Source organism: Macaca mulatta, chromosome 6 (assembly GCF_049350105.2).
Source record: "Macaca mulatta isolate MMU2019108-1 chromosome 6, T2T-MMU8v2.0, whole genome shotgun sequence".
NCBI lineage: Eukaryota > Metazoa > Chordata > Mammalia > Primates > Cercopithecidae > Macaca > Macaca mulatta.
The window spans coordinates 168,190,699-168,218,212 of NC_133411.1; the positions used below are offsets into that span (position 1 = coordinate 168,190,699).

Here is a 27,514-nt window from a genome sequence, read left to right on the forward strand (position 1 = left end):
CTAGATGATTAAAGTTTATATAGCATCCTGAGCTACAGAAAGGAATTGGGGCTAGGAGCTTAATTTGGGGGTGGGGCATGACACAAATTATGGGAGGGTAAGGAAAGGAAATGCATGGTGAATAAAAGTTGTCTTGTTATGCAGATAAAGAGTCTCTGGAGTCATAAAGTTTGTCTTGGAGCAGCCCTCTGAAGAACAGGTGATAGTTTGTGACAATGTCTGGGTGTGGCACTTACCTTCAGTCTGTTCTCCTCCTGTGATACAGTTAATTTTTCCTAATTAATGAGATTCCTGGGGAGGAAACTCATGACAATTGAGTGCCTTTTTGGAAGACCTATCTTTAGGCAGATAAGGCAAGTTCAGAGAGCACCCTTCCCTGTGCTTTTGAAACGAGGGTGAGAGACAGCAGGGCAGAAGTTCAGGGAGGCTTTGGCTCTCCCTTAGTTCAAAGCACTCTGCATGAAAGCTCCATACTTTGGGGTATCATTTTCAGAGCCCCAACAATAAACTTACAAATTTGCCTATTTGTGTAGACTTGCCTCTTGACGGTCAGTAGTCAGTATTTTTTTTACTCAGTGAAATTTCAAAATTTACAGAACTGAAATCGCTCAGACTTAAATTTTAAAATGTACTTGTGTAAAGAAAATACATATAGTAAAATCCTTTGAAAGCAGATATTGAATCTTTCTGAAAAATGATAGGACATTTGCAGTTTTCATATGACAATCCAGTTAAATCCATTTGATTTCTTCCCTCTGTTCTGCCTTCTTTTACTGTCCATTCCTCTTCTGGTAGAAAGAGTTGACTGCCTGTGTACAGGTGGCAGGGTTGTTTTCTGTTCATCAGAGTCTGTAGTAGTAAAATTCAGTTGCTGGATCAGCCACGTGTGTTCTGAATTCTGACCTCTTCAATACAATAACATTTTGCATGATTAAGTCTATACAGTTTGTTCCAAAACATTACCCTGCAAAGCAGGCTGCAAAGCAGGCTGATCCATGCTTGGATGGTCATCCCCAGCTTGGTCCTCCAGGTTCGTGGACAAGGATCTGGGACACTGAGGGCTTGTAGAGAGCAGATATGGATTGGATTAAGCGCAAATGCCAACCCTAGAGATGCACACAAGAAAGTCATAGTCAGCCACACCTTGGGCTTCAGGTGATGCCTGAAGGTGATGACAGCAGCACATCAGTGCTAAGGAGCCGGGGCTTGCAGGCCAAGGCACACCAATGCATTTGCAAACTCCAGAGTCAGCATTAGAAAGTCATTTCCTCCAACACTTGTAGAGAGAGGCTGCTTGTCTCTAACAGTATATGTGCAGTGTTGAAAATAAATCTTTAGATAAGTTAAATTTAACCAAATTTAATTGAGCGAAGAATGACTTGTCAGTGGGGCAGCTCTCAGAACCAGCAGAAGTTCGGACAACTCTGCTCCACAATATGGGCTGACAGCATTTATGAACAGAAAACGGAAGTGAGGTACAGAGACAGCTTGATTGGTTACAGCTAGGTGTTTGATTTATTTGGGCACGGTCTGATCAGTTGGTAGCCTATGACTGATTGGAGGTTTGCTGCTGTGTTTTACTGCTGAGGCTCAGCTATTAGCTACAAAAATACATTAAATTAGCTTTCAGTCAGTTCATACCAAGTTAGGTTGCAGTTCATTACATAGGGACTCAAGGTACAGTGGCAGTCTCAGGTCAAGTTTAGATTAATTAAACAGTGGAGAGAGGGCAGATGTTAGTTTCAGAATCATGGCTGATTGGAAAATGTTTTCCCTTTCTGGACTTTTTGGGTGGGAGAACTTTCCTTCTCAGATCCTCCAAAAGGCCTTCCTACCTCCACCACCACCAACTCCAAGAAATGTCTTTTTATTTTTAAATACATGCTCAGAGAATACAAAGAATCCAAAAGAAGGAATTAAAAAAAAAAAATAACAAACTAAGACAGTCATTGTTACTACTTTGGTATATAATAATGCTATCTAACAGAAGTAGAAGGTGAATGACAAATATGACCACATATTTAATTACAAATTTTCATGTAGCCAGGCGCAGTGTTCATGCCCATAATCCCAGCACTTTGGGAGGCCAAGACGGGAAGACTGCTTGAATCTCGGAGGTCAAGACCAACCTGAGCAACATAATGAGAACCCCTAGCTCTACAAAACAAAAATATGGTACTCATATTTTAAAAAGGTTTAAAAAGGTGAAATTAATGTTAATAATACTTTAAACTTGATATATATAATATTATTTTATCATACAATCAACTTTAAAATTATTATTATTATTATTTTTGAGACGGAGTCTCGCTGTTGTTGGCCCGGGTTAGAGTGCAATGGTACGATCTTGGCTCATGGCAACCTCCGCCCTGGGTTCCAGCAATTCTCCTGCCTCAGCCTCCCAAGTAGCTGAGTTTACAGGCACCCGTCACCACGCCTTGCTAATTTTTTTATTTTTTAGTTGAGACAGGGTTTCACCATGTTGGCCAGGCTGGTCTCGAACTTCTGACCTCAGGTAATCCACCCACCTCGACCTCCCAAAGTGCTGGGATTACAGCCGTGAGCCACCGTGCCCAGCAATTTAAAAATTATTAATAGGATATTTTACACTTTTTCATACAATCTTTGTTTTTTATCATTTTATTTTAGAGACAGGGTCACCCAGGCTGGAATATACTGGTGTGATCATAGCTCACTGCAGCTCAGACCTCTCAGGCTTAAGCAATCCTCCAGCCTCAGCCTCCCAAGTAGCTAGGACAACAGATGTGCACCACCACGCTGGGCTAATTGTTTCATTTTTTGTAGAGACAGGGTCTATATGTTGTCCAGCCTCTTTCATATTGTCTTTGAGACCCAGAGTGTATTTTGTATGCACAGCATATCCTGCCGTGTTTCCAATTGAGCTGCTCAATAGCTATGGTTGGCGCCTATTGTACTGACCAGCACAGATGGGTGTGTGTTGGGAATCTTTACCCCAAATTTGGCTCAGATGCTCTACCAAAGGAGGGCACACCCAGGCTTTCTGAGCAGCTTGCCCAGGTGTGGGTGTGGTGCAGAGAGATAAGAGGGATAGCAAGGTTAAAAGCTGTTCGCAGTCACACATCAAAAAAAAGGAGTCAGACTCTCCCTATGTAAACATTATATTAATATTTATCTCTCTCTCTCTCTCTATCTATCCATCTATCTATCTATCTATCTATCTATCTATCTATCCCTATATCACACCTCAAGGAAATATATTCAAAACTATATGTTGAAGAAATTAAGCAGAGAGAAGTAGATAGGAAGACACTGAAAATGCAAGACTTAGCAAAAGAAGGCTGTGTACCTACAGCAAAAGGGGACACACAACAGCCCCTCCCACTAGCAAATGCAGCCCCATCATTGCCCCTAAAACAGAAGCTTGCACTTGCCGCTCCTTTCCTGAAACGCGCCTCCTGCCCCAAGACACACAGATTCTCCCTCACTTCGTTCTGTTCTCTGTTCAAATCTCACCACACCTACCTCTTCTGAGGGGCTTTCCTTGTTCATGCTATCTAAATTAGAGGTTTCTCTGCCCCTGTGATTCTTAATGTCACTGCAAAGCAGCTACCACTTAAAGAATTTGTTTGTAGTCTGTCTCCCTCAAATAAACTGGAAGCTCAAAAGCAGGGAGTTCAGGTCTATTTTGTCCACTGGTTTGGCCCCAGAATTTAGAAAAGAGGCCGGCACACAGTAGGTTCTCAGTAAAATAGTGTTGAGTGAATGGTTGCTTGGAAACAGGGAAGGTACTTGGAAAAAAGGAGCAAGAAGGCCACCATTAGTGGGAATAAGTGTTTTATAAAACACAGGTTATGGTTTTCCTTCTTTAAGAAAAGTAGTTTTGTTTTCAAGTGCCGAGAATAACATTAGGCTACTAAGGATTTCTGGACTGCTTTGGTATTTGTTTTAATGAATAGATGGAAATTATATCTATTTAGCATTAATTTTTATGTGTAAATGGGTACATCCGAATTGCATAAAAGCAGTTCTCTTGAATAATTAAAACATCCTCTTCACCCTGCAAAGCATTTAGCACACTCCTCTCTCAAAAATTCTATTAATGGCAACTAAAATAATAAGGTTTAAATGCAAAATAAAGAAGGCATTTTTCCTTATGGTGGCACAGAATTGAATACCTCAAAACTAGGCAGACCCAAGAGTCAGATACCAAGTTCTGTGGAGTCGACATGATGGTCTCTGATAACATCAAAAGTTAGGAATGTTTTACTAAAAAGAATATAGGAAGAACAAAGAATTCTTGTTTACAGTAGAATTCAAACTAATAAATGTAGAAAGAAGGATGGAAATAGCAAATCAACATTAGGCAAAATTATTGTTGCTTGCAAGCAAGTATCATCTAAGTATGACAAAATCTGTTGGTAGATGTATGATGAGAAAAAGAGTATTGAAGTGTCTCTCCCCAAGATACACTAATTCCCCAAGATACACTAATTCCAAAAGAAAGAAGAGTACTACAGGGGAGAACACTGGTGGTCAGACACCACCTAAACAAAGTGATCAAAGTTAATTTCACCAGTACTGAGAGACACTGATTTCATGCCCTCCTGATGAGATACACTGAGAAGGGCACAGTATACTGGTGGAGGATTCTTGACAAAAATGTAGAACCCAAATTTAATCATGAAGAAACATGAGACAAATCTCACTTGAGGGACATTTTCCAAAATAACTGCTCCCAGCTCTTCAAATGTGTCAAGGTAATGCATGATTAAGGAAGACCGAGGCACTGCCCCAGACTTGAGGTGATTATAGGACATGAAACTAAATTTAATGTTAGGTCTTAGATTGTATCCTGGACCAGGAAAAGCACATTGGTGGAAAAATTCGCAAAATTCGAATAAGATCTATCTATTAGGTAGTAGTATTGACCAATGTTAATTTCCTGTTTTGGATAATTATACCATGTTTATGTTAACATTAGAGAAACCGGGTGATAGTAATTTGGGACTTCTGTGAACTATTTTGGCCATATTTTTCAAAGTCTGAAATGAATTCAGAATGAAAAGTTGAAAAGAAAGTATCTTTAGGTGCCATCTTCTGGGAATTACAAACAGAAACTGCCAAAATGGGAGTCAGGAGACCCAGGCTCAAGTTTGAGCCCTGGCATTAATCAGACTCCGGGTGTTTTGACATGGCACCAAACTCTGTCCTTCAGTTTCATCATCTATAAAACTGTGTTCTGCAGACGTTAGGATTGTTGAGAAGAGGCCTTAGGGCTCTCAGTGGTGAATAGGGGACAGGGAATGAGTGGGTGTGAGGCTTCAGCCAGAGCAGCTCTGCTTTTGCCTACTTTATATATAGAAATTTATAAAAAATTAATTTTTAATTATGCAAAAAAAATACTAATATATTTTCCTTGTAAGAAATTAGAAAATTGCAGATGCAACTGAAGCCCCTTTGGTCACCATACTCCCCAATTCCTGTGTATCTTGGAATTGCATTTAAGATTTCCATTTGAACAAAGGGACCGTAGCTCAAACAAGTTGGGGGACCATGGGGCTGGTTAACCCTTCAACACCCCAAACACTCAATGAAGAGGAGTTTCAGGGAAATGGACAAGCCATGGCTGGAGGATGTTTGACAAGGTTGAGCAGAAACCCATACAATAATTTGGTAAAATAGGGCATTGCTCTGGGTGCTGTGATTCCAGGGAGATGTCACTGCTGTGTGCTGGCTATATGCCCAGCAAAGGGCTGGTGACTGGAAGGACATAGCTTTCTGAGTTAGGACTGGGAGGCTTCTGTACATGTCCAAAGTCAACCTTCATATTCATGGGGAGGGAAGAAGTGGGCTTTAGGATTGCCACTCCTTGTTGGCCTGCTCTGAGAAAAACAATCGCGGGAGGGTGAGGCGGGAGAACAGATTGAGCCCAGGAGTTTGAGGCTGCAGGTTAGAAGCTGCAGTGAGCTATGACTGTGCCACCGCACTGCAGCCTGGGCGATGGAGCACTGGGTCCAGTGAGCCTTGACTCATTTAACCCCCACAGCACCCAGTAGATGGTGGCACTATTAGCATACTTGTTTTAGAGGTGAGAACACACACAAAGAGATAAGGAATTGCCTCAGAGCACAGAGCTGGTAAGTGGTGAGCCCAGGTATGAGCCCAGTCTCCTTACTTCAGGATCAAGTGTACACTCATGCGCTCTGGACTCCTTCCAGATGTTGCTCTTGCTGTCATTTTAGCTTCATTACACCTATCTGTATGTTGGTCGTGGGAAAGAGGAAGCTCACTGAACACTGTGGCTTACCCAAAATTTGTCCCTCGACTTTCCCTCTTCACCAAACCCCAGAGCCACTGACGGAATATTCAGTTCCTTGGAATCCCCCACGCCCGGGTTAGTTCTTTTTGCAAGCCGCCCGATGGATAGAAGTGAAGGGATGGTGCTCCTTATGGAAGGAGACGGGAGAACTTAGTGAGCAGCTGCAGGGCCCTGCGGCCTGTCACACGCTAGCATCCACCGGGTGGAGCGGCTGCGCACGACCGCGGCGGGCGGGCGCGCTGCCAGAACGCTCTGCGCCTCCTGCGGAACGCAGGCCTGCGTGAAGGTAAATGCAAATCAGCTCCGCCCAGCGCTTCCCGCAGAAGGAGGGTTTTCTGTATGCGCGCCCGGTTTCCTCCTCCTTCAGCCAGAATGCTGATTTTATTTTTGCGGTTTATGAACTTGAGAGAGGGAATTCATTTCCTTGGTATAATATGACCCTCTGGAGAAAGTCTTGTCCGAATACATTTTGCTCCCAAACATCGTCCTACAAGAAGGGCTATACTGAAACGAAACAGAGATGATTGAAGTCTGATTTATAGGTAAGGTGAGTTGGTAGGTTTATGCCAAATTATTACATCCAGAGAAGGTGAAAGGGAATGAAAGGGCTCCTCCCGGGAGATGGAAACCTTTGTGAAAAGAAATATTTATGTTGCACATACCTTTAACCCAGCCAGCAGCCAGGTTACATTTTATTATATTCACCACCAATTCCCTTTTCTGTTTCTCGCCAGACTGTACAAGCCCTGAAAGCAAGAACGGGGTTCACGGCATCTTGATACCCCCATATGGGGACGTTTTGGCGATTTTATTTATAAGAAAGGGATTTTACACCGGAGAGGCTTTTAAATCTACCAACAGACTGGACCAGCTTTCTCATCCCCACTGGCTGATTAATGATTCCTCCATGCCAACCCGGTTCTCAGAGACACCAAGTCCAGGTAAAAACCACCCCTTCGTCCCCTAAACCTTGCAAGAAGCACACGGTCCAGAATTATGCTTCTTTCAGGTTCTAAATAGCACAATAAAACTAATAACAATAAGCTTTCTAGTTATTGGATCAGGTACATTTTACTTTACAACAAGCTTTTACTTATTGGATCAGGTTCCCTTTAAAGCAATGTTTGAACATGATTTCATTTAATCCTCACAACCACACTATGAGGTAGGTACTATCATTCCATTTGAAGGATGAGAAAACTGAGGCTTGAAGATGTTAAATAACTTGTTCAAGATCACAGCTAGTCAGTGGACATAGCTGCCATTCACTGAGTGCTTCCTGTGAGCCAGGCACAGTGACCATCACATTAAACCAATTATTTATTTCATTTAATAGTGCCCTTGATTCTTAAGAAGTGGCCTCCAGTGCTTAGAATTCCAAGCATTTGGTCCTTTGGAGATGAGAAACCATGGGAAGGCAGGGGCTTATTCACCCCTGTATCCAAAAAGTTGAGGATGGTGCCAGGGACACAGATGTTACCAGGGACTCCAAAAATACTGAATGAAAGGACAGTGGAGGTGCTTTCCTGTGGGATCTTCCAACCTCTTCCCGCCTTCAGGTGAGTCCTGCTGATGCTCCAGCTGCCCTTGGAACAGGGACCTTGGCCACAGTTTCCTTATCTGTAATAATGGGGTGACAATTCCTCCTGTACAGTGTTGTTAGGGACCTAGCGAGGCAGCTTCTATGGCTGCATTTGGCCCTTAGTTTTCTCACTTTCTTCTTGAACATGGGAGTGGGGAGATGGACTCCTAAGGTTATGACACTTGAAGATTTCAAAGGGGGGCCTGCAGATTTATGTCCTCACTTGTTTTATACCTCACAGAGGTCAGCGAAGCAGGGTATCACCGAAGTCCCACCTGATGTCACTGGAACTAGTGCTCCATGTCTTCACCAGGCCCATGCCAGCCGTGAGGGGCAGAACCAGGTTTTCTGACACCAAACCCCAGGTTTCTTCCTGTGCTGACATGGATCCTTTTTCTGACTTGGCCAGCAGCCTCTCATAGATGGGGGACTGATTAAATAGTTCTGGTGATGGGTGGGGTGATGGTTGCACAACAATATGAATGGATTTAATGCCACTGAACTGTACACCTGAAAATGGTTAAAATGCTACATTTTATGTTATGAATATTTCACCGCAATAAAAAAATTCATAACATTTTATGTTATGAATATTTCACCGCAATAAATTTGCAGAAACAAATATGGGTCTGTCTTTCTCACATGTCAAGAAGTCAAGAAATCTGGGGTGGGTAGATACAGTGGTTAGTTCAGCTGCTCCATGATGCCATGAGGGTCTGGAGTCTTGCTTTTTGCTTTTTTCTTTTCTTTCTTTTTTTTTGTTTTTTTGAGACAAAGTCTCGCTCTGTTGCCCAGGCTGGAGTGCAATTGTGTGATCTCTGCTTACTGCAACCTTTGCCTCCTGGGTTCGAGCGATTCTCCTGCCTCAGCCTCTCGAGTAGCTGGGATTATAGGAGTGTACCACCATGCCCAGCTAATTTTTGTATTTTTTTTGGTAGAGACGGGGCTTCACCATGTTGACCAGGCTGGTGTCAAACTCCTGACCTCAGGTGATCTGCCCACCTCGGCCTCCCAAAATGCTGGGATTACAGGCATGAGCCACAGCGTCTGGCCTGGAGTCTCTAGCTTGAGTTTTTGCATGATGGCTTTCATGCTGGGCTCAAGGTGTCCTCTGACGCGTCTTTAGATTTTTTCTGCTCAAGAGAGGAGGAAGGAGGGAAAGGGTGATGCTAGCCATGGCTCTGTCTTTCATCAGAAAAGCCAAAGCTTCTCAGCAACCCTCCCAGCAGAATTTTCTTATATTTCATTGGCCAGAACTGGGTGTTTTGGCTTTGCTGGGCAACAAAGGTGGCTGAAAAAGTGATCGCTAAACTTACCAACATCTACAGCTGAAGAGGGCATCAGGGGAGAAAACAGTTGGGAATGAGTATTGATTGGAAAATCAGCAGGCTGTGTCCAACACTCTGCTCAAAGTCACATGATTATGTAACAGACTTGTTACATAACCATAATTAGGACTACAGTCTGCTCCTCTGATTCCCAGTCCTGAGATCTTTGGCTTAGACATCTAATACATTGTGTAGTGGCTAGATTTACAAGAAAAAGGACAGTCCTGGAGACTATCTTTAAAGAAGAAAAACTGCATTGCATGCTTTGAAATTTATCGACTGCAAGAGGTCATGTCGCAAAAGCACTGGGCATGGTGGGAGCCAGAACATCTCAGCTCTGCCCCAGACTGGCCAGAAATTTGGGCAATGGTCTCCAGTTCTCAGTGCTTATGAAATGTGATTATTTATTTTTTAAAATCTGGTTAGTGTTGTTCATTAAATGTCCATTAAATACTTTGGTAACTGTAGATGAAAGACCCTGTAGGGGAACAAACACTTGTTATTAACAACCGTATGCTGTAAAGTGTGGGCTTATGACACGGGACCACACATGCTCCAAAGGTTGGAGTAGAATGACAGAAGCCACCCACCATTCCTCCAGGCCAGGAGCATAGGGGCATAGGGCTCCAGGGGATGCTGAAAATCAAGAATGTAAACAAACACCCTTATTGTAATTACTCTGCCATGGCAAGGAAGCCTGAATGTGCACACTTGGATTTTTGGGATAGCAGGAAATTGGAGTGCATTCCCTCAGATCCCACCATCTGCTCCTTCCGTGGGAAGCACCAAGGGGAATTGGCAGGCCCTGCCCATTCTTTAGCCCAAAGCTGGCACCCTTTCTTCTCTGACGAGTCTTCCTGGATGGTGCTGGGTTACACAGATCCTTCTTTTTCATTGTCACCCCAGGATACCGTATACCCTGAACATTTCAGCGTTTAATGGTAGTGAAGTTAACTTTTCATCTTTGTCTTATAAGCAGTGTCAGGAGTGGGCACTGTTTGGGAGACACAATGCAAGGCTTTTTGAAACTTCCCAACCCCGAGGGTGAGCACATGTCCATATATAGGACAAACCCTCAATAAATACTAGAGCTGGACCTAAGAGCTGAGATGTCCATGGCTGCACCAGGTTAGAGTTTTATTTCATGATTCTGGGGAAACCAGTAGAGTCGATTCCAGGATAGAGGGTGGAAGAAGTGAGAGCATCCACCCCTAAAAAAGGCACAATGCAGCTCAGTGCCCTTGCAAAGGATCCTTTCTGGTCAGATTACAGGGACATCCCCTGAGCTCAGGAAGACACTGACTTTGGAAATACTATAAGGGGAAAGAGCGACTCTGCAAAATTTGGAATGGGATCACTTCAAGAAAGGGCAATTCTTAAATGACAGGGGAAGAAATGCACCCCTGGTAGACTTGCAAGCAGAGTACTCAAATCAGCTGAGAATGCCCAAAATATGGTTACAAAGAAGTTTTTATTAGTTCAGCCTCAGAATGCAAAAATAAATAAATAAATAAATAAACAGAAAACAAATGTAATCACTTTACAGAAAGCACATACATTACTTAAAAGTAGCACCTTCATGGAGTCATACTGTCTGGTCATAATTGTGTATCAGGTTCACTCATGCTAATGAGAAAGGGATTCCAGATTTTCTCTGCATCTGTCTGCTTCTCACATGGCTGTGAAGAAGCCATCTGCAATTCTGACAATTTTATGTCCTTAGCCATAACTACTTGTCCTCTCTCTTGAATCTTTTTTTTTTTTTTTTTTTTTTTTGAGACGGAGTCTCACGCTGTTGCCCAGGCTGGAGTGCAGTGGCGCGATCTCGGCTCACTGCAAGCTCCGCCTCCCGGGTTCCCGCCATTCTCCTGCCTCAGGAGTAGCTGGGACTACAGGCGCCCGCCACCTCGCCCGGCTAATTTTTTGTATTTTTAGTAGAGACGGGGTTTCACTGTGGTCTCGATCTCCTGACCTTGTGATCCGCCCGCCTCGGCCTCCCAAAGTGCTGGGATTACAGGCTTGAGCCACCGCGCCCGGCCCTCTCTCTTGAATCTTAAGATCTTTTTGCCTTCCAGACACTTACGGTGTTTCTGTGCCATCCTCCTGTGTATTTTAGAGAGGTGGGGGTGAGGACTGCCATTGAAGCTAAACCTGAATTTTAATTTCAATCTTATTATTATTATTTTTTTTGAGACAGGGTCTCATTCTGTCACCTAGGCTGGTATAAAGTGGCACAATCACGGCTCACTGTAGCTTTGACCTCCTGGGCTCAAGGGATCCTCCTGCCTCATCCTCTTGAATAGCTGGGACCACAAGCATAGGCCACCATGCCTGGCTAATTGTTAACTTTTTTGTAGAGACGGGGGTCTTGTTATGTTTCCCAGGCTGGTCAATCATTTTTTTCTAGCCCTTTTAAAATTCAGGCATCCAAAGATTAAACTTGCTTAGAAGTGCAAGTGGCCCTAAATTGCTTTATCAACACCATCTCCAGGAAGTCTTCACAGACATGGGAACTAGCATCTTGTTCTCCAGGATCTTCTCAACAGGTTTGCATTGTCAGGTTTCCATTTAAGTATCTCTTGCGTTCCCATCCATCACAAGTATATGATGGCACTGGTATCAGAACACTGCATTCTTCCCGATTGTCATAAAACTGATGTACTTGCAGGCTTGCTTGAAAAGTTGTCAGTATAAATAAAATTAAATTCACATTTTGCGTAGTAGGGACTGATCCTGATGGATTGGGTCATGAGAGTATGAAACATTCAATACATCCTGGCACACAAATGGTAAATAACAGTAATACATTAATAAATACATAAATTACTTAAATATTTAAATAGCATGAAGGCCTATGGCAACTTGAGAGCTAGAAAATCTATACATAAATTAGCTGATTGTTTCAATGAGCATTTAGCATCTACCTACACGAATAAAGCAAAGATATCATTGTGATCCTTAAAAAAACTTTTTAAAGCAAATCAGTTAGAAAATATCTTTTTGGGTCTATTCCATTGTGTCTTTAAACGTTTTGCTTAATATCTTCCACTTTTCCTCCAATTTTTCATCCTGGGATCACAACCTGGAAAAGAATGCCAAAAGTCTATGTGGGGTGACATTGCAACAGCAAACTCTTCTTATTTCTCACAACACATGATCCTGGACAAGTGGGTTTTGGGGATTTCGTGCCAGAAGGCCCAGGCCTTCCTTATGTGGCCTGGAATTTGGCTGGTACCACACTTGCCAGAGGCTTTCTTGAGAGTTTTCTTAAAAGAAGATCTGATTGTGTTACTTCCTTGCTGAAAACCCTTCAGTGGGTTTCAGGTCCCAGGGCTCCCAGAACAAGGTTCTGAGTCCTGCAAGCTTGCAAGTCCTCCATGCTCTGCCTCCTTGCTACCTCTCTCTCTTCTTTACCTTTCTCTTTAGGAGGCCAGAACCCAGGTCTGTTTTCTTTCCTGCAATATCCCTGTGGCCAGCACAGCGTCTTACATAACACAGGCACCAAATAGATATCTGTTAGTGAATAAATGTACGTTTCTGATTCTGGCAACTGGGTGCCGGCCACCCCATCCCCCTTTCCTCTCCAACGCAGCCCCCAGTCACATCCCTGCACCCAGGTGTACTGAGAGTGCAGGTCTGGACTGGGCTTTGAGGGCCTGCTCACCTAACTGCAGGGCACAGATGCCCATTCGCTCCAAGATGAGCTATAGTAGCGGTCCTGGGCCTGCACGCTAAAGCTGGCATTTTTGCGGCAGATGACCGTGGCTGAGGTCTTGTCTGTGAAGATTCTATCTTTCTGCAAAAGAGAAGGAAAGCTGTGAAGGCCCCTTGGCAACATAGTTACAGGGTAAGCCGAGCCTATTTCTGCAATGCATACTCTCCCAAAACAAGTCCATCTTGGTCTTAAGACACTACCCTTGCAATTCACAGGGGCATGCGTAGAACTTGCACCACCTACTGGCAGACACTCCACATATAGGTGCAGCTTTTGTACTTTGTAAGCCCTTGAGGGAGAAATCGTTTGACCCAGCTTTCATCTTTCTAGCACAGTTGCCTTGCCTCAAGGCCCCATGGCCAGTCACCCAGTCCTGAGCTGATGGTGAGAGAGAGACAGATTTGCTCTAGCCATCCCTGAGATATTCAGAAATACCATATCCTGATCATTTCATCAGAAAACTTGCCTTCAAATCCTGTCACTGCTACTTAATAGCTGTGTAACTTCAGGAAAATATCTTAGGTTCTCTGTGTCCGTTTCCTCACTTATAAATAGGGATGACAATAATGCCTACTTCATAGAATTGTAGAAGTTCAAGGTAAAAATCATGTCAAACTCTTAGCAAGTCTTTAGCACATAGGAAGCACTCAATATCACCTATTAATCATACAGATCTTAAATAGGGAAAGCACTTGCCAAGACATAAAATAATATTTAGATAAATATCTATTCCAGAATAGCCTCCCCACCTAATTTTTTTCCCAGAGAGTAACTAGCTCACTGAATTTCTACCACATGCTAAATGTTATGCTGAATTAGGACTTTGTCCAGTGATTTTAAAAGTGGGGTCAAAGGAGTCTGGGGCTGTACAAAAGGGCCTTTGGAACCTTGCAGTAGGCAAAGGAATTTTGCTGTAAGGCGAGGAAGCTGGGAAGCCAATATCTTAGCCTCTGTAAGTGTAGATATTCTGTTTAATAAAAAATTTTATAATAGCTGGAACAGCCAGGAGCTATCCATTTTGGGGGTAATATCTCTTGCCTCTTCTATCATTCACTACATGGACTCAGTTGAAACAGCAATTTTAGGCTTCTGAAGCCCAGGTCTCCTCTATCACGACTGATTGTGAGTGCCAAGATCAATGACCAATATGGTGGTTAGGTGCATGGCCTTTCTGTCTGGCAGATTGAGTTTGTGTCCTGGTTTTGTCATTTCCTAGCTGGGTGACCTTGGGAAAGTCACTTACCCTCTCTGAGTCTTCAATCACTTGTGAAATGATGATAATACTACTGGCTACCAACCATCCTTTTCTTGGGGTTGGGCTACTGTCCAATGAGCACATAGTGAGGGCAGTGCTGCTAACACCTACACAAAATTCCTGCATCAGCTACAGCTTTGATTTACCTTGCCACAGTTTCTGGACAAAAGGAAAGCCTCTTTTCCACAGAAAAAGGGGGTAAAAAAACAAGAATAACACCAGCTGCCTTTGTCGGGTTAATTTTGTAGATTAAGTGAAATAAACATGGAAAGCCCTTGGCACAGTTCTAGACACATAGAAAAGTGCTAAAAAAAAAAAAGTAATTACGCATCACATAATACCATTTCAGTCAAAGAAGGATCACATATATGATCAGTGGTCCTATATTGTTATAATATTGCATTTTTGCTGTATCTTTTCTATTTAGATATACAAACCATTGTGTTGTAATTGCCTACAGTAGTCAGTACAGGAACATGCTGTACAGGTTTGCAGCCTAGGAGCAACAGGCTAGACCATAAAGCCCAGATGTGTGGTAGGCTATAGCATCTAGGTTTGTGTGGGTACACCATATATGTTTGCACAATGATACAACTGCCTAACGAATTTCGCAGAACGTATCCCTTTTGTTAAGTGATACATGGATGTAGTTGTTATTATCATCATTCATCTTCTCACTTTATGGTGGGTGTCCATAAAACTGACCAAGGAATACACTGCACCTGAATCACTTCTTACCTTTTCTCTCTTGCTCTTGCCCTGGACCTGGATGCAGAATGTCAGGGAGAAGTAGGAATGTGGAGTACTCCAGGTGTCAGGGTACTCCCAGCTGACCTCCACCTGCCGAGAATTCTTTAATGGCTTCAGCTGCAAGTTCTTGGGTGGGTCGGGTTTGACTGTGGAAGAAGATAAACATGCTTTATTCTCCTAATAAGGCTTCGGAGTTCACTGGTTTTGGCTTATGATCTCCTTTGCACCTTTGATCAGCTCTGAGTCCGCTGGATAGTTACTTAACTTCTGTGAGCGCCTGGCTGGCACATGTGCGGCACCTCTGCTGCAGGTGCTCACGCCGCTGCCTAGGGAAGGCAGTTGCTCTCAATGGCCACATCTCAGATCCACATTTATTGCAGGATCTGAGAGATGCTCAGAATCCTCATCACTGAACAATCAGATGGGACTGCACAGTGAGAAGACCTCTGCTTTAATGGTATGGGCCATGCACTGAAGGACCGCCCTCTCTGTGCTAATCCCTCACTTTGCACTGAACATGGAACTGAGGTGAGCCTCTCCCTGGGGATGAGAAGATAGATTTTCTATTTACTGCCCTTTTTTTTTGTCTTTTCATAGCTTTTGGTGCTGACATGTCTTAGAGCAGTTATAGTCAATTGTCTCTATGCTCAACGTGCTTGTTTATTCCATAAATACCGAGCACCCATTACATTCCAGCCACTGGACTATGCATGAAGGATACAGCAGTGAGTTTCACAAAGACTCCTTCCTCAATTAGGTCTTCTAGATAAGAGGAGGGGGAGATATGCTGGGGTATGTGGTTGGGCTCTGTAGGCCTGGCGCTGCTCCACACAAAGATCACGGCTCCTAGCAAGTTCTTTGCAAATATGCTTCCCTCTGCTCTTAACACAACTGACATCTTTCCTTTTGGTGTCAGCTAAACGTCACTTCCTCAGAGAGGCCTTCCTTGGCCACCCTATGTGAACTAGACCCCACCCACCGAGTACAAACCCTCCATGAGTTTTGAAGCAAGTTCCCTGGTTCTGTTACACTTTATCATGCTGCCTGGTCCATGAATAAATAGTAAAGGAAATGACTTACGGTGAAATCCCTATCTGCCAATTAAAAAAAATAGATGTCCATTTTGGAAGGGTTTAAATTCTAAGAAAGAAGTCCTTTTTCAAATGCTAAGGAAAGATTGGTTGGGAATAATTGCCACTAGTAGGGAAGCCCTGGTTCTGAATATGAATATTAGGCTTGATTAGGCTCTGGGATTCATCATGGAAACTATCTGGCAGCTGAATCAAAGTGCAGCAAAGAGCAGCTCTAGTGGAGCGGATCTGGATTAGAACTGCTAGCTGTAAGATCTGAGATCTGGGGCAAGTTGCTTACCTTTTCTAAGACTCAATTTAAATGCAGATAATAGTATCTACATCGTATTTTGTTTTTGGATGCAGAATAAAAGAGATAATGCTTGTCAACCACCTACCCCAGTGCATGGGGCATTGTGAACATGTGACAAATGGTATCTTTCCTTATGGAACACATATAATCATCCAACACTCACTGATGTCCCTGATGAAGAAGCTGCTGGTGTAGTTTTCATACTTGAGCTTGTGAATGGCATCCACCATGACCTCAATGGGCAGCCTCTCCTCAGCGGCTGGGCAGGCACTGTCCTCCTGGCACTCCACTGAGTACTCATACTCCTTATTGTCCCCTCTGACCCTCTCTGCAGAGAGTGTAACGGCTCCACACGTCACCCCTTGGGGGTTAGAAGAGCTGAAGTCAAAGACAGAAATTAGCCTGTGTTACACATTAGGGAGAGTGATTGTAGCCAGTAAGGCAGGTAAGGCCTCAACTGTTGTCCAAGGACACAGTTTCTCCAACTGGGCTGATTTCTACCCAAAAGGTAAGAAACCGCCCTCCCCAGGAGAAAAAGGTTAGCTTCAAGAGCACTTACATGTCTCTGGACTAAATGAATATGGAAGTGTTTGTTTGTTTGTTTGTTTGTTTTAGATCTAGAATCCCTGATTATTAAACCCCCTTGTTAAAAACTTAAATTCATTTTTCCCATTTTAATTATAAAATCAATACACAAATCAATACACACTAATTATAAAAGTAAAGATGATAAAGATCCATATAAAGGAAAAAAGTATATGCCTCCTTCAGCCTTAACTGCTCTCCGCAGGTGTAAGTATTAATAATAGCTTGTTGTATCCTTCCAGACCTTCCTTTTTCTTTTTCTTTCTTTCTCTCTCTCTCTCTCTCTCTCTCTCTTTTTTTTTTTTTAAAGAGACAGGGTCTTGCTCTGTCACCCAGGCTGGAGTGCAGCGGTGGGATGAGACCTCACTGTAGCCTCAAACTCCTAGGCTCAAGTGATCCCCTCCCTCTGCCTCCCAAGTAGCTGGGACTACAGGTGTGTGCCACCACATCCACCTAATTTTTTTATTTTTAATATTTGCTGAGATGGGGTCTCACTATGTTGCCTAGGCTGGTCTTGAACTCCTGGCCTCAAGCAATCATTCTGCCTCAGCCTCCCAAAGAGTTAGGATTACAGGTATGAGCCACTGTGTCTGGCCAGAACTTTTTCAATGAATATTCAAGATAATTGTATATCCACATTATATATATATATATACATACATACATTATATATATATAAAACACATTATATATATAATCCATGTTATATATATCTCCACATTATATATATCTACTATATATATTTTACCTATAAATATTCATATGGATTTTATTTTTATGAACTAGGATCAAATTGTATACATATGATTATGTAACTACCCTTTTCCCCTCTGAACATATTATGGGGAGCTCTCCATGACAAAACATATAGGTTGGGTTATCCATTTCAATGACTGCACATTAAACCAGAGTATAGTGTACCATGTTTTATTTAACCATTCCTCTGCTGATTATGTCTTTATGCACTTGGAGAAACATTTCTTTAGTAAGCATTTTCCTTTTAAAGATGAAAAAGTGAGACCCCAATGCTTAATTTACTCAGTGAAATAATAGTAAATTCAGAATGGTCACCTGGGGTTTGCTTAGGTGATGATTAAAGTAAGTCACATGGGGGTTAACACATAGGTCTTGTATTTATGGAAATTGCTTTCTTAGGGAAAGTCCAAGTGCATTGGACCAACAGTGAACTTCAGATTAGTGGTGTCAGCAGAAGTAAAAGGAGTTGAAGTGGCCCTGGGAAAATTTCGGGAGGCCTCATCGAGTTCTGGAGTCTGCTTCAGGGCCCCTAAGATCTACACCCTGGAGCTCTTGTTTTTATTTTTGACTCCAGGTGCAATTTCAGCAAGTCATTTGTAGCTTCGAATTCTCCTTTTATCCCTTTCTTTGGTGCTATGAGCCATCAGGAAGCATGGCCAGGCAATTTGGATGAGTGGGTTCAAACACAGCAGAGACTATTCTCAGTTCCCAATAATATCCTGCCCTAACACATATATTTATTCAAGTGATTGGCTAAAATCTCCATGTTCTTTCTTCAATGTAGACAAGGAAGGGCGGTTGAAAAAATATGGGTTTGACTTTGTTTTTCCCTTTTTCATTAACTGATAGGTCACTGAGAGGTTGCCCTTAATTTCTTAATGAAATAGTTCTAGCAAAATGCTGAGAAACCAGAGCAGTTTCACTCACCCTCTGCTGCTTTTGACACTGAATGTCAGATCAGTACTGATTGTCGTCAGCCACCAGCAGGTGAAACGTCCAGAATAATTTTTGGCCTCGCATCTTAGAAAGGTCTTATTTTTGGGTTCTGGATTTGAAAAGAACAAAAATTCAGTATTTAGGAGTCTTTTGCAGAAAGGTTTTGATTGTGATGAATCACAGGTCACCAGATGTACAGGGTGAAGTTCTTCCACGCGTTCCCTCTTGGGTAGCTCCATCAGGATTGGGAGGGTCTCCTAGTAGGGTGTTGATTCTGCAGAGTACACTACGCACCTAACATGCCCAGCAGAGGCATTCATTCTTTGAAGGCTATCACCCCAGTGCAGAGTGATACACTATTGGTTAATTTCCATTAGCCATTAAATAATACCACCATTATTTAAAGAAAACATTAGGCTAAGCATTCAGACTGACCATGAAACTCCCTTAATATGAGATTTTGACGGTTGATAACCCAAAGGGTCCAGGAAAGCAAAGGAAAATGGAGGTTAACATCAATAAGAGACTTGATGTTAATTCATTAACTACACTCATCATGACTTGGCTTTTCAATTTGTTGTTGTTGTTGTTGTTTTTTACTCTTATGAGCGAAAGAGAAAATTGATACTATCCAAGGGCATAGAATTACCTTTCTGGTCCTTTAAAACATCAGTGGACCAAATTCCATCTTCCTTTTTGTGAAGCAGCAGGAGTGAATGGCTTAGAGCCTCGCCTCCTTTGTGACAGGTGTACTGGCCAGCATCTCCAAACTCTTTGACTTGGATGGTCAGGGTTTTGCCAGAGCCTAAGACCTCACCACTCTGGTCCAAGGTCCAGGTGATACCATCTTCTTCAGGGGTGTCACAGGTGAGGACCACCATTTCCCCAGGGGCATCCGGGTACCAGTCCAATTCTACAACATAAACTGGAATGCACAGGAAGTAAAGAACCAGGCTGTAAGCTCCAGGAACTCTGGGACTGTGTTTTATTAACCCTTTGGGCATCCCCACTGCCTAAACACAACCTTGTTCACAACAAGTATTTGGCAAATGCTTGCTGAGATGATCTCAAGGCATTAGACCCTGCTTGGGCTCAAGGTCATGGAAAAGAGAAACAAAGAGTTTTATAGCTGCCATTGACTCATTGACTGGAAGGCTGCCTTTAATAGTAACCTTTTATTATTCAGCAAATTGGAAACACCTTAATATACCAAAAACTGCAAACAGCACAAGACTCTTTGCCAAAGGTCTAGGGGAGAGAAACTTTCAGCACAATTTCAGTTTCATAAAGAATACGGCAGGGTACAATATTTAGCAGAATAACATAGTGGTTAAAAGCTCAGGGTGTCGAGAACAACTAACCAAGACTGTAATCCTGTCTCCACTAACCAGCTGGGGGATTTGGAACAAGGTACTTAATTATCATGAGCCTCAGTTTCCTCATCTGTAAAACGATAATAATAACAGTATCTGCCATACATTTGACTGAGGATTAAATGAAAAAAAAAAAAAAAAGCATGTAAAGTACTTAGCACAGTGTCTGCCACACAGTAAATTCTGTGTTAGTTATTGTTATTTATAGACTGAAGAGTCAGCCAGCTGTACAGAGAAACTCTCTTAACAATTTTCCATGGATATTTAAGGATTTAGTTTCCTCTGTTTTAAATTACCAATGGAGATTTTCAATCTCTCTGTATTATTATTATTGTTTTTAGCTATCTTACACTCTTATGAAGCAATCCAGTAGATCTTAGTCTTCCCATTTAATGAAGACGGGTACTGAGGCCAAGGATCTAAGCGTGGTCACATCAAGTCAGAAGTACAAGGGCTACAGCGCAGACCTTTTGTCTCTTGGCTTTGCAAGGGATGCCTAATGCTGGTGTCTAAACTGGCCTTTGAGGAATGGTTTAGTATATTATTTCAGAGCGTGTCATAGCAAAGCTTCACTCATGTTTTTATCTATGCATAAATTATTAATTGAATAGAATTGTTTAATGTAGTAGCTCCCAAAGCATGATCGATGGAACACCATCAGCAGCATCACCTAGGAATGGATCAGAAATGCAAATTCTCAGCTGCTGAATCAGAAACCTTGGGGTGGATTCAGTCATTTGGTTTTTAAGCTCTCCAGATGATGTTGATGCCTGCTCAAGTTTATTAGTCACAGTGGTTGAGAGCCTGGATTTTGGAGTGGCAGAGGCCTGGATTTAGAAGCAGCTCTAGCCCTTACTCCAGTCTTGTGGCCTTCGGCAAGACATTCAACTACTCTAAGCCTCAGTGTCATCATCTTTAAAATAAGAAGAATATTAGCCTTTGCTTTAGAAGGTCGATATGTGGATTCTATAAGCTCATTCACATAAGAGTTTAACACAGTGCCCTTACATGCTTTATAAATGGTGGTTCATGTTATTGGCCTCCGGATGTAAAGCATTGTAGAATATAAAGTCTTCACTTTACATCAATTGGATTATAAGGACTGAATGGATCACAAAAATAAGAGGTCAAAAGCATTTGGGGTCCAACTCTGGGGAAATGATTAGCTGTGCTGATGTAAAACCATGTGGCCCTTTTGACTTTTTCTAGTTTTTTTTGTCCCCCTGACACCTGAACAGCATGGTTACTTTCCTGTCCCAACTGAGGCTCGGAAGCCCTAGATGACATTTGCTCAACAGCAGGGAAAACAGCTGCAGGAGGAAAGCTGAAGAGGAGCATCAAGAACCTGGCACTTAGCCTCACTGCATCGTCTGCCCTCCTAAGTCACACCTCGGAGCGTTTTTTGCATTGATTTTCTGGAATTTCTGTGGTTTACCAAATCAGAAGTCACTAAGGGGTCAAATATGCCAGGGCCAAGGTTCCTGAGCTCACTAACAGTCTCAGGGTTGGAAGGGATCTGCCATATACCCCTGGCTCAGGCCTTTGCCTTTACTCAAGACAGTGTCTAAATCTCTGAAACCCTCATGGAGAAGGGGTGGCTGGATTGCTGTCTTCCCAAAATTCTTGAGAAGAGAGGAGTGGTCTCAAATTTCTTTCAGGTACCCATTTCAAGATGGTGCTCTCCAGAATATAAAAAGATTATTTCTGATCATCACCTGAAACCTTTTCATCCTGAATTTATGTCCATTTCCTCTTATTCAGCTCTCCAAAGACCTAGGAAAAAATTACTTCATGTCCTTGTAAAAACTTTTTCACAAATTTAAGTACACCGGCTTTGAAGCAAGACAGAAATGGGATCAAGTCCCTGTTCTACCCTTACCAGGCTTGTGACATTGGTCAAGTTACTTAATCTCTCTGGCCTCAGTTTCCAGCATCTGTAAAATGGGATACAGACAGTCTCTACTTCATATGGCTCTTGTGAGAATTAAGTGAGACACTGCCCTCAATAAACATTAACTATTATTTTATACAATTAAAGATAGTAATTGCCAACATCATGATGTTGGCTTCAGTGATAAACATCTGAGGGTCTTTCAGGTACAGCCAACGATCAGAATGCACATATACTGAGTGTGAGATCCTAGAAGGATGGGCAGAAACCCTTATTTTACCATTAACTATTCTATTAGTCAACTAATAATTTTTACTGATCATTGGGATAATAAAAAGTATCTCTTGAATCATGAGAGATATTTTAAACAACCAAAATAGTAACACTAGCTGACATTTACTTTCACTTTACTATCTGTTGAGTTGTATTCTGCATTCATTAACCCATTGAATAACCCATGTGGTAGGTATCCACTTTGCAACATCCAGTTTACAGTTGAGGAAATTCAGGATCAGAGGTGACCCAGCTCAAAGTCACAAAACCAATCATTGACAGACCTAGGGCTTGAACCCAAGTCAATGTGAGTCTGAATCCTATGCTCCCTCCAAAGTGCTTGGTCAGAGGTAAGTCATCACAGTGCCAACTGAGGGGGCAGTATCATGTGGTGGAATGAGAAATGAACACGGCTGTTATACTTTGCAAATCCTCCTCCGCTTTGGAATTTTAATTGTGTGAAACAGCTGGTTTTTAGTAATACTAGAAAATATCGTATGTCTTTTCCTACCATAGTGTACCAATGTCATCCAATGTGAAAACCAAACAATATAGATACCGTCAAGGTGGAAAAGAGAGATATGGCATTGCATTTTCCCAGAGTGATGGCTTTCTCTAGAGGACCCAGTGCACGGTTGCCTATTTCAGTTTGATTTCCCACCAGTGGCTGCCCAGGAGTCCTGGCTTAGAAGTGGGTCCTCCACAGAGAATAATGAGAGGCTGGTTACCGTCTTTCTTCAGTTCCCATATGGCCATGAGGGGAGATGCCAGAAAAACCAGGGAAAACCAAGAGATGACCAGCTGCTGGTGACACATCTGTAAGAAGGGAGAGAAGCAGGGGGAAGAGAAGGAGGAAAAGAGAAGGAAGAGGAAGGAAAAAGAGAAGAAAGAATGTCAATAATTCTTGTTACCTTTGTGAACCATATATACATTCTAGCTACTTTTAAAAAAAAAAAAAGATCTTGGTTCTCCCCTTTCTTCTCCATACTGTCGAGCAAATACTAAGTAAATTACAGGAGTTCTATAACTCTGGGGAAGAACATCAAATAGAGAACCATAAGGTATTTGGGGCTCTGGATCTGAAAGAGACCTCAGGCAAGCCATCTGATACAATCCTCTTATTTTTAAGATGAGAAACTTAAAGCTTATAGAAGGAATGTGACTTTCTGGATCAACATCTAGCAGTTATTTATTTAGTGCTTGCTACATAAAGAGCACTGGGCTAGAAGCAGTTGAGAGAGAAAAAAAGGGCTTACCTGGATCCCGCTTCCTAGGAGCAAATACTTTTACTCAATAAATATTTATTAAGTCAGTGTGTTAAATGCCTCCCCGCCAGCTGGGGAGGTGAGCCACACATCTGTATCACTGCAGCACAAGGCAGTGTGTGCTGGCACCCCCAGAGCTGAAGGACTTGGGTTAGGGACAGGAAAGAACACAGAGGCGAACTTTCAAGTTCTGGCAACGACCTGGTCACCAGCCCTTGCTGTAGGGGTTTAGCTTCTTTTGTTCTCCAAGTCCAAAGATTACTCTCTCCCACATAGAGAACCTAGTGCTTCTAAAATTTGAGTGACTGTCAGGATAACCTGGAAGCATTGCTACAACAGACAGCTGAGTCCCACTCCGAGAGTGTCTCATTCAGCAGGGATGAGGGCCTGAGAATATGCATTTCTAGAAAGTTTCCAGGTGAAGCAGATGCTGCTGGCGCTGAGACTACACCTTGAGAACCACTGGTTTAACCCATGTTGAGGGTCCAGAACCCCTGCAAATCAAAGTGTTCATTGGGAAAAGACCACAACATATTGATATATCCACCATCAAATAATGAAATGCATAATTTTGTGTTAAATCAGCCACCATCTGATAGAGAAACCAGTCTAGGTTAGTATCCAGGGTTTATGAAAATCTTCAGATTGCAACAATTACATGCCACTTACAAATGAGGTAGAGATGATTATTAAAACATTCTGAAACAACTCCATTCACCTTGCAGAGCACCCATGGTCTGGAGGAACATGGGTTCTGAAACCACTGTTTTAAATTATATGAAGGGCAATGCTCAACTGTTTCAGCCAAATACCTTAAAAATGAGCATTCCTGGGTTGGGTGACTGAATATTGACAAATCACAGCTTTGTCAGAACTGCTGCTCACCCTAGGGGGACCTTGCTATGTACTTTATTCCCTTATAAAGTTTGTGAGTGGCAGAGACAGGACTAGAAGTCAAGTCTTCTTGGACACTGCTCAGTGCTGTCACCACAGCATGAAGTTTTAGGGGCATGGCTATCATTTCAGTCTAGGTTATGACTGTAGCAAAGTACTAGCTGGCACAGGGCACCAGTTGGTACATTCACAGACTTGAAGTTAAACAGACACAGGCTTGAATTTTGGCCAAGTTACTCTCTGAGCTTCAGTCTCTTCATCTATAAAAAGGACATAATACTTATCTCAAAGGCTTGTTGGGAAAGGCAATAAGATAACATATTATAGAAGGCAACCAATAACATATTATCTTGAACCTAGAGGAAGAGGTGAGGGAACAATTTGGTATTTCTGTGTTTTATATATCATGGATAGTCAAAAAAGTCATTCCAGGCAGCAGGGAAATGCACACAGAGGTACCGCAATTACATGGGACTGTAAAACCCAGAGGCTGGCACACTGGAAGGGAAACAGTGGAAATTCCTGGTATCTCCTGGTGATTCCTTTATACCCACTTACGCTGAGGTTTTCCCACTAGCTGTGTGCCCAGCCCTTCCTCTGCATGCCTCAGATGCCTTTGACAATCTCAGGTGAACTGCATTTCAGGGTCAAGGGAACCCTGGCCATGGTTCTAAGAAACAACTCCCATTTTAGTATCACCTACATTTGAAACCACAGAGCACTGTCCAGGAGAGGTGATGGTGACGGATCACCTCCTTTGGCTCTGGCCGATCAGCTGATACTAGGCAGCGCCATCCCTCAGCCCACATTTCCTCAGCATGGTCAGTTTGAGAGTCTTGAGGATTAAAACAAATTTTTGTGTGTGCAATTTCATAGGTTTTCTAAATTCTTGAAACCCTTGCATGAAGGACAAAGGGACCCCACGTTACACACTCCTACTTCCTGGGGTATGCTAAGGGCTTCCCAACACTGGTGCCAACATCAGCACGCCAATGACACTTGGGTGGGCATCTCTTTTTCAAGTTTTATTTTGTTTGTTACCTTTAATTAGAAAAGGGAGTTATTATTAAAAAATAAAAAGATATAGTCACAGATGGCATGGGTGGCACATGCAAACAGCCCCAGTTTGAGGGCCAGGCAGACTTCTAGAACTGTCATCCCAGCTCTTCCACTTATTAGCTATGTGACTCTGGGTGAGTCACTTGGTCTCTTTAAGCCCCACACTCTTGATCTGTAAAATGGGCATGCTACTGTAGTAAGGAGTTACTAACATAATTCATGTCAAGTGTCATGGTGCCTAGATGAAGTCAGGACCCACTATTTGCTCCCCTCCTCCCATAGCATTTACTACAATGGCAACAATACAGTCTCTTCTTTACTATTTGTCTTCTCTGCCATACTGAGTGAACTCTCTTATGCCATGGATCATGTCTACCTTGTTTCACACTTTATCCCCAGAGTCCAGCATAGAGGGATTCCATGACTTATTAGTAGAATGAAGGAATGTATGGAAATCGTACAACTTCAGACTCCAGTAAAACAAACTCTAAGAGGTTACCCACATTCCATCTAGTATCTTGAAATTCCTTGTTTGAAAAAGTGGGTCATCACCTGGGGGTTAGTAATGCCTTTGTTAAAATGGCATTGTTGTTGCACACAATTTTACCTGGGCAAGTATCAGATACCAGTACAGTAAAGGTTGTTTTTTTCCCCCTTCTCACAGATTTAAAAACTCTTCAGGAAGTAATAATAGCTTTTCATTTTTTAAGTGGGGCCAAAGTTAGTTAATCCACAAGAATAGGGAACCCAGCTATCAGTTTGGTTGGTATCACAACTGACGATCAAGACCATCACAAATATGGGAGCAAGTCTGATTTGTAACACTGTTATAAGATATAATTATGAATTCAATTACTTTAAGGAATGCATGAAAGGCTTTTTTAAAAGTTTCAATAGTAAGGCAGGCACCACTCACTTTAGCTCTATACAATCCTTTCACTGACGGGCATTAATATTTAGGAATATACTTTTATACATCAATACATACCATTTCAAAATAAGATAAAACAAACATTTCCATAAAATATGCATACACACAGATCTTGCTATACAGTTATTATTAGTTGGCTTTTAAAATGGACACTGTACATCAGACCCCAAAGTACTAAGTTTTCACTAATGTTCCAGCATGTGACTCATCAGGGATGCTTCCAGGAATCCATCCGCGCCCTGCTGCCAGGTGCTGGGGTAGCACACTAACAGTTTCTACACCTGGACAACTGCAGGCCCACAGTGAGGGGAGGGAGGAAGGGGCTTGGGAAGTGCTTACCTTGCTCTGGGCAGGATGTAGAGTCCAATGGCCCTGAAACAGATGTTGTTTCTTCTGCTGCTGTTGCTGCTACTGGAGCTTATATACTCTACTCCTTTCTGATGGAAACTTAAACTAGAAACTGACTTGTTGCAACATTATAAACAACTCTCAAAACCTTCTGGGGGAATTTCAAGAAGTTCCTTTTTTGTCTGTCTCTCTGTATGTGTATCAATAACGAGGAGACATCAAAATCCCAGGTAATGAACTAAGAGGAAATGACTTTTGGGTGGGGAAAAAGGAAGGAGATGGAGATGCTAATTTCTTTGGGTTTACATCATGGCCAAGGTGCTTAGAGACAGCACTAGGCAGCCTCCCTGAGTTCCACAGATCGAGGAAGAAGGAAGGCCAAGGGGCGGTCAGATGGGAGGCTGAGTTCTTGTCAGGATGGAGCAACTGTATGCCCAAGGGCTTAAAAGCAAAATCCTGGTTCTTCCCAAGTTGGAGAGGATGAGATAAAGGGCAAAGGGTTTAGTACATCTGGGGCACCTTCCTCCACATTAGTCCTTTAATTTCAGAAACATACTATTTACCACCCATCTTGGCTCCATGCACCTCTGCCCACATTCCCTGAGGGGGAACACACGCGTGCACACACACACCCATGCACATTCATACAGACACAACCCCAGGGAGATGATGAAACTGGGTATACCACTAATAAGACTCAAATATGTGCACATCCTGTGCTCATAGATACTCGCTCATAGGGGCGGATGGGAGCAGAAAGTGAAATACCCTCAGGGAGGCATACAGACAACCACACTCAAGGCACCCCTCTTGGGCACCCAGACTACATCCTCATTTCATTTGCACGCAAATCTATGACCCTAGGGGCTCCACGCAGATGCACAGGAAC

The 27,514-nt window shown here is 42.6% G+C and overlaps 3 protein-coding genes and 1 non-coding gene across 5 annotated transcripts in view; 2 read left to right on the forward strand and 2 right to left on the reverse strand.

Annotated features, from left to right (window-relative positions):
- Positions 1-27,514, reverse strand: part of RNF145 (ring finger protein 145) — a 347,885-nt gene that overhangs the window by 148,045 nt on the left and 172,326 nt on the right. The gene's annotated exons all lie outside the window — the stretch shown is intronic.
- On the forward strand, positions 5,656-8,478 carry LOC144329591 (uncharacterized). The gene is made up of 4 exons (XM_077937410.1): positions 5,656-6,843; positions 7,036-7,242; positions 7,638-7,860; positions 8,125-8,478. Exons 2-4 carry the CDS (start codon positions 7,209-7,211, stop codon positions 8,303-8,305), a joined length of 438 nt encoding a protein of 145 aa, XP_077793536.1. The 5' UTR covers positions 5,656-6,843; positions 7,036-7,208; the 3' UTR covers positions 8,306-8,478.
- On the reverse strand, positions 10,666-27,163 carry IL12B (interleukin 12B). 2 transcript variants are annotated; one of them, NM_001044725.1, is given in 8 exon segments: positions 12,213-12,293; positions 12,876-13,007; positions 14,920-15,077; positions 16,478-16,692; positions 18,583-18,700; positions 19,241-19,516; positions 22,857-22,944; positions 26,617-26,628. In NM_001044725.1, coding segments are annotated over 6 exon segments (987 nt in total). In that variant the 5' UTR covers positions 26,617-26,628; the 3' UTR covers positions 12,213-12,293.
- On the forward strand, positions 14,223-14,348 carry LOC114679169 (U4atac minor spliceosomal RNA). Its single transcript, XR_003730845.1, has one exon. It is a non-coding gene; the product is annotated as a U4atac minor spliceosomal RNA (small nuclear RNA).

Coding starts and splice junctions, on each gene's coding strand:
- IL12B (XM_078003747.1), bottom strand. CDS start 22,944: ATGTGTCACCAGCAGCTGGTCATCTCTTGGTTTTCCCTGGTTTTTCTG. Junction 18,701..19,240: donor TGTTTTAAAGGACCAGAAAG/GTAATTCTATGC, acceptor TTTCAAATCCAG/AACCCAAAAATAAGACCTTT. Junction 16,693..18,582: donor AGTGTCAAAAGCAGCAGAGG/GTGAGTGAAACT, acceptor CTTTGACTTCAG/CTCTTCTAACCCCCAAGGGG.
- LOC144329591 (XM_077937410.1), top strand. CDS start 7,209: ATGCCAACCCGGTTCTCAGAGACACCAAGTCCAG. Junction 7,243..7,637: donor CTCAGAGACACCAAGTCCAG/GTAAAAACCACC, acceptor TTCATTTAATAG/TGCCCTTGATTCTTAAGAAG. Junction 7,861..8,124: donor CAACCTCTTCCCGCCTTCAG/GTGAGTCCTGCT, acceptor TATACCTCACAG/AGGTCAGCGAAGCAGGGTAT.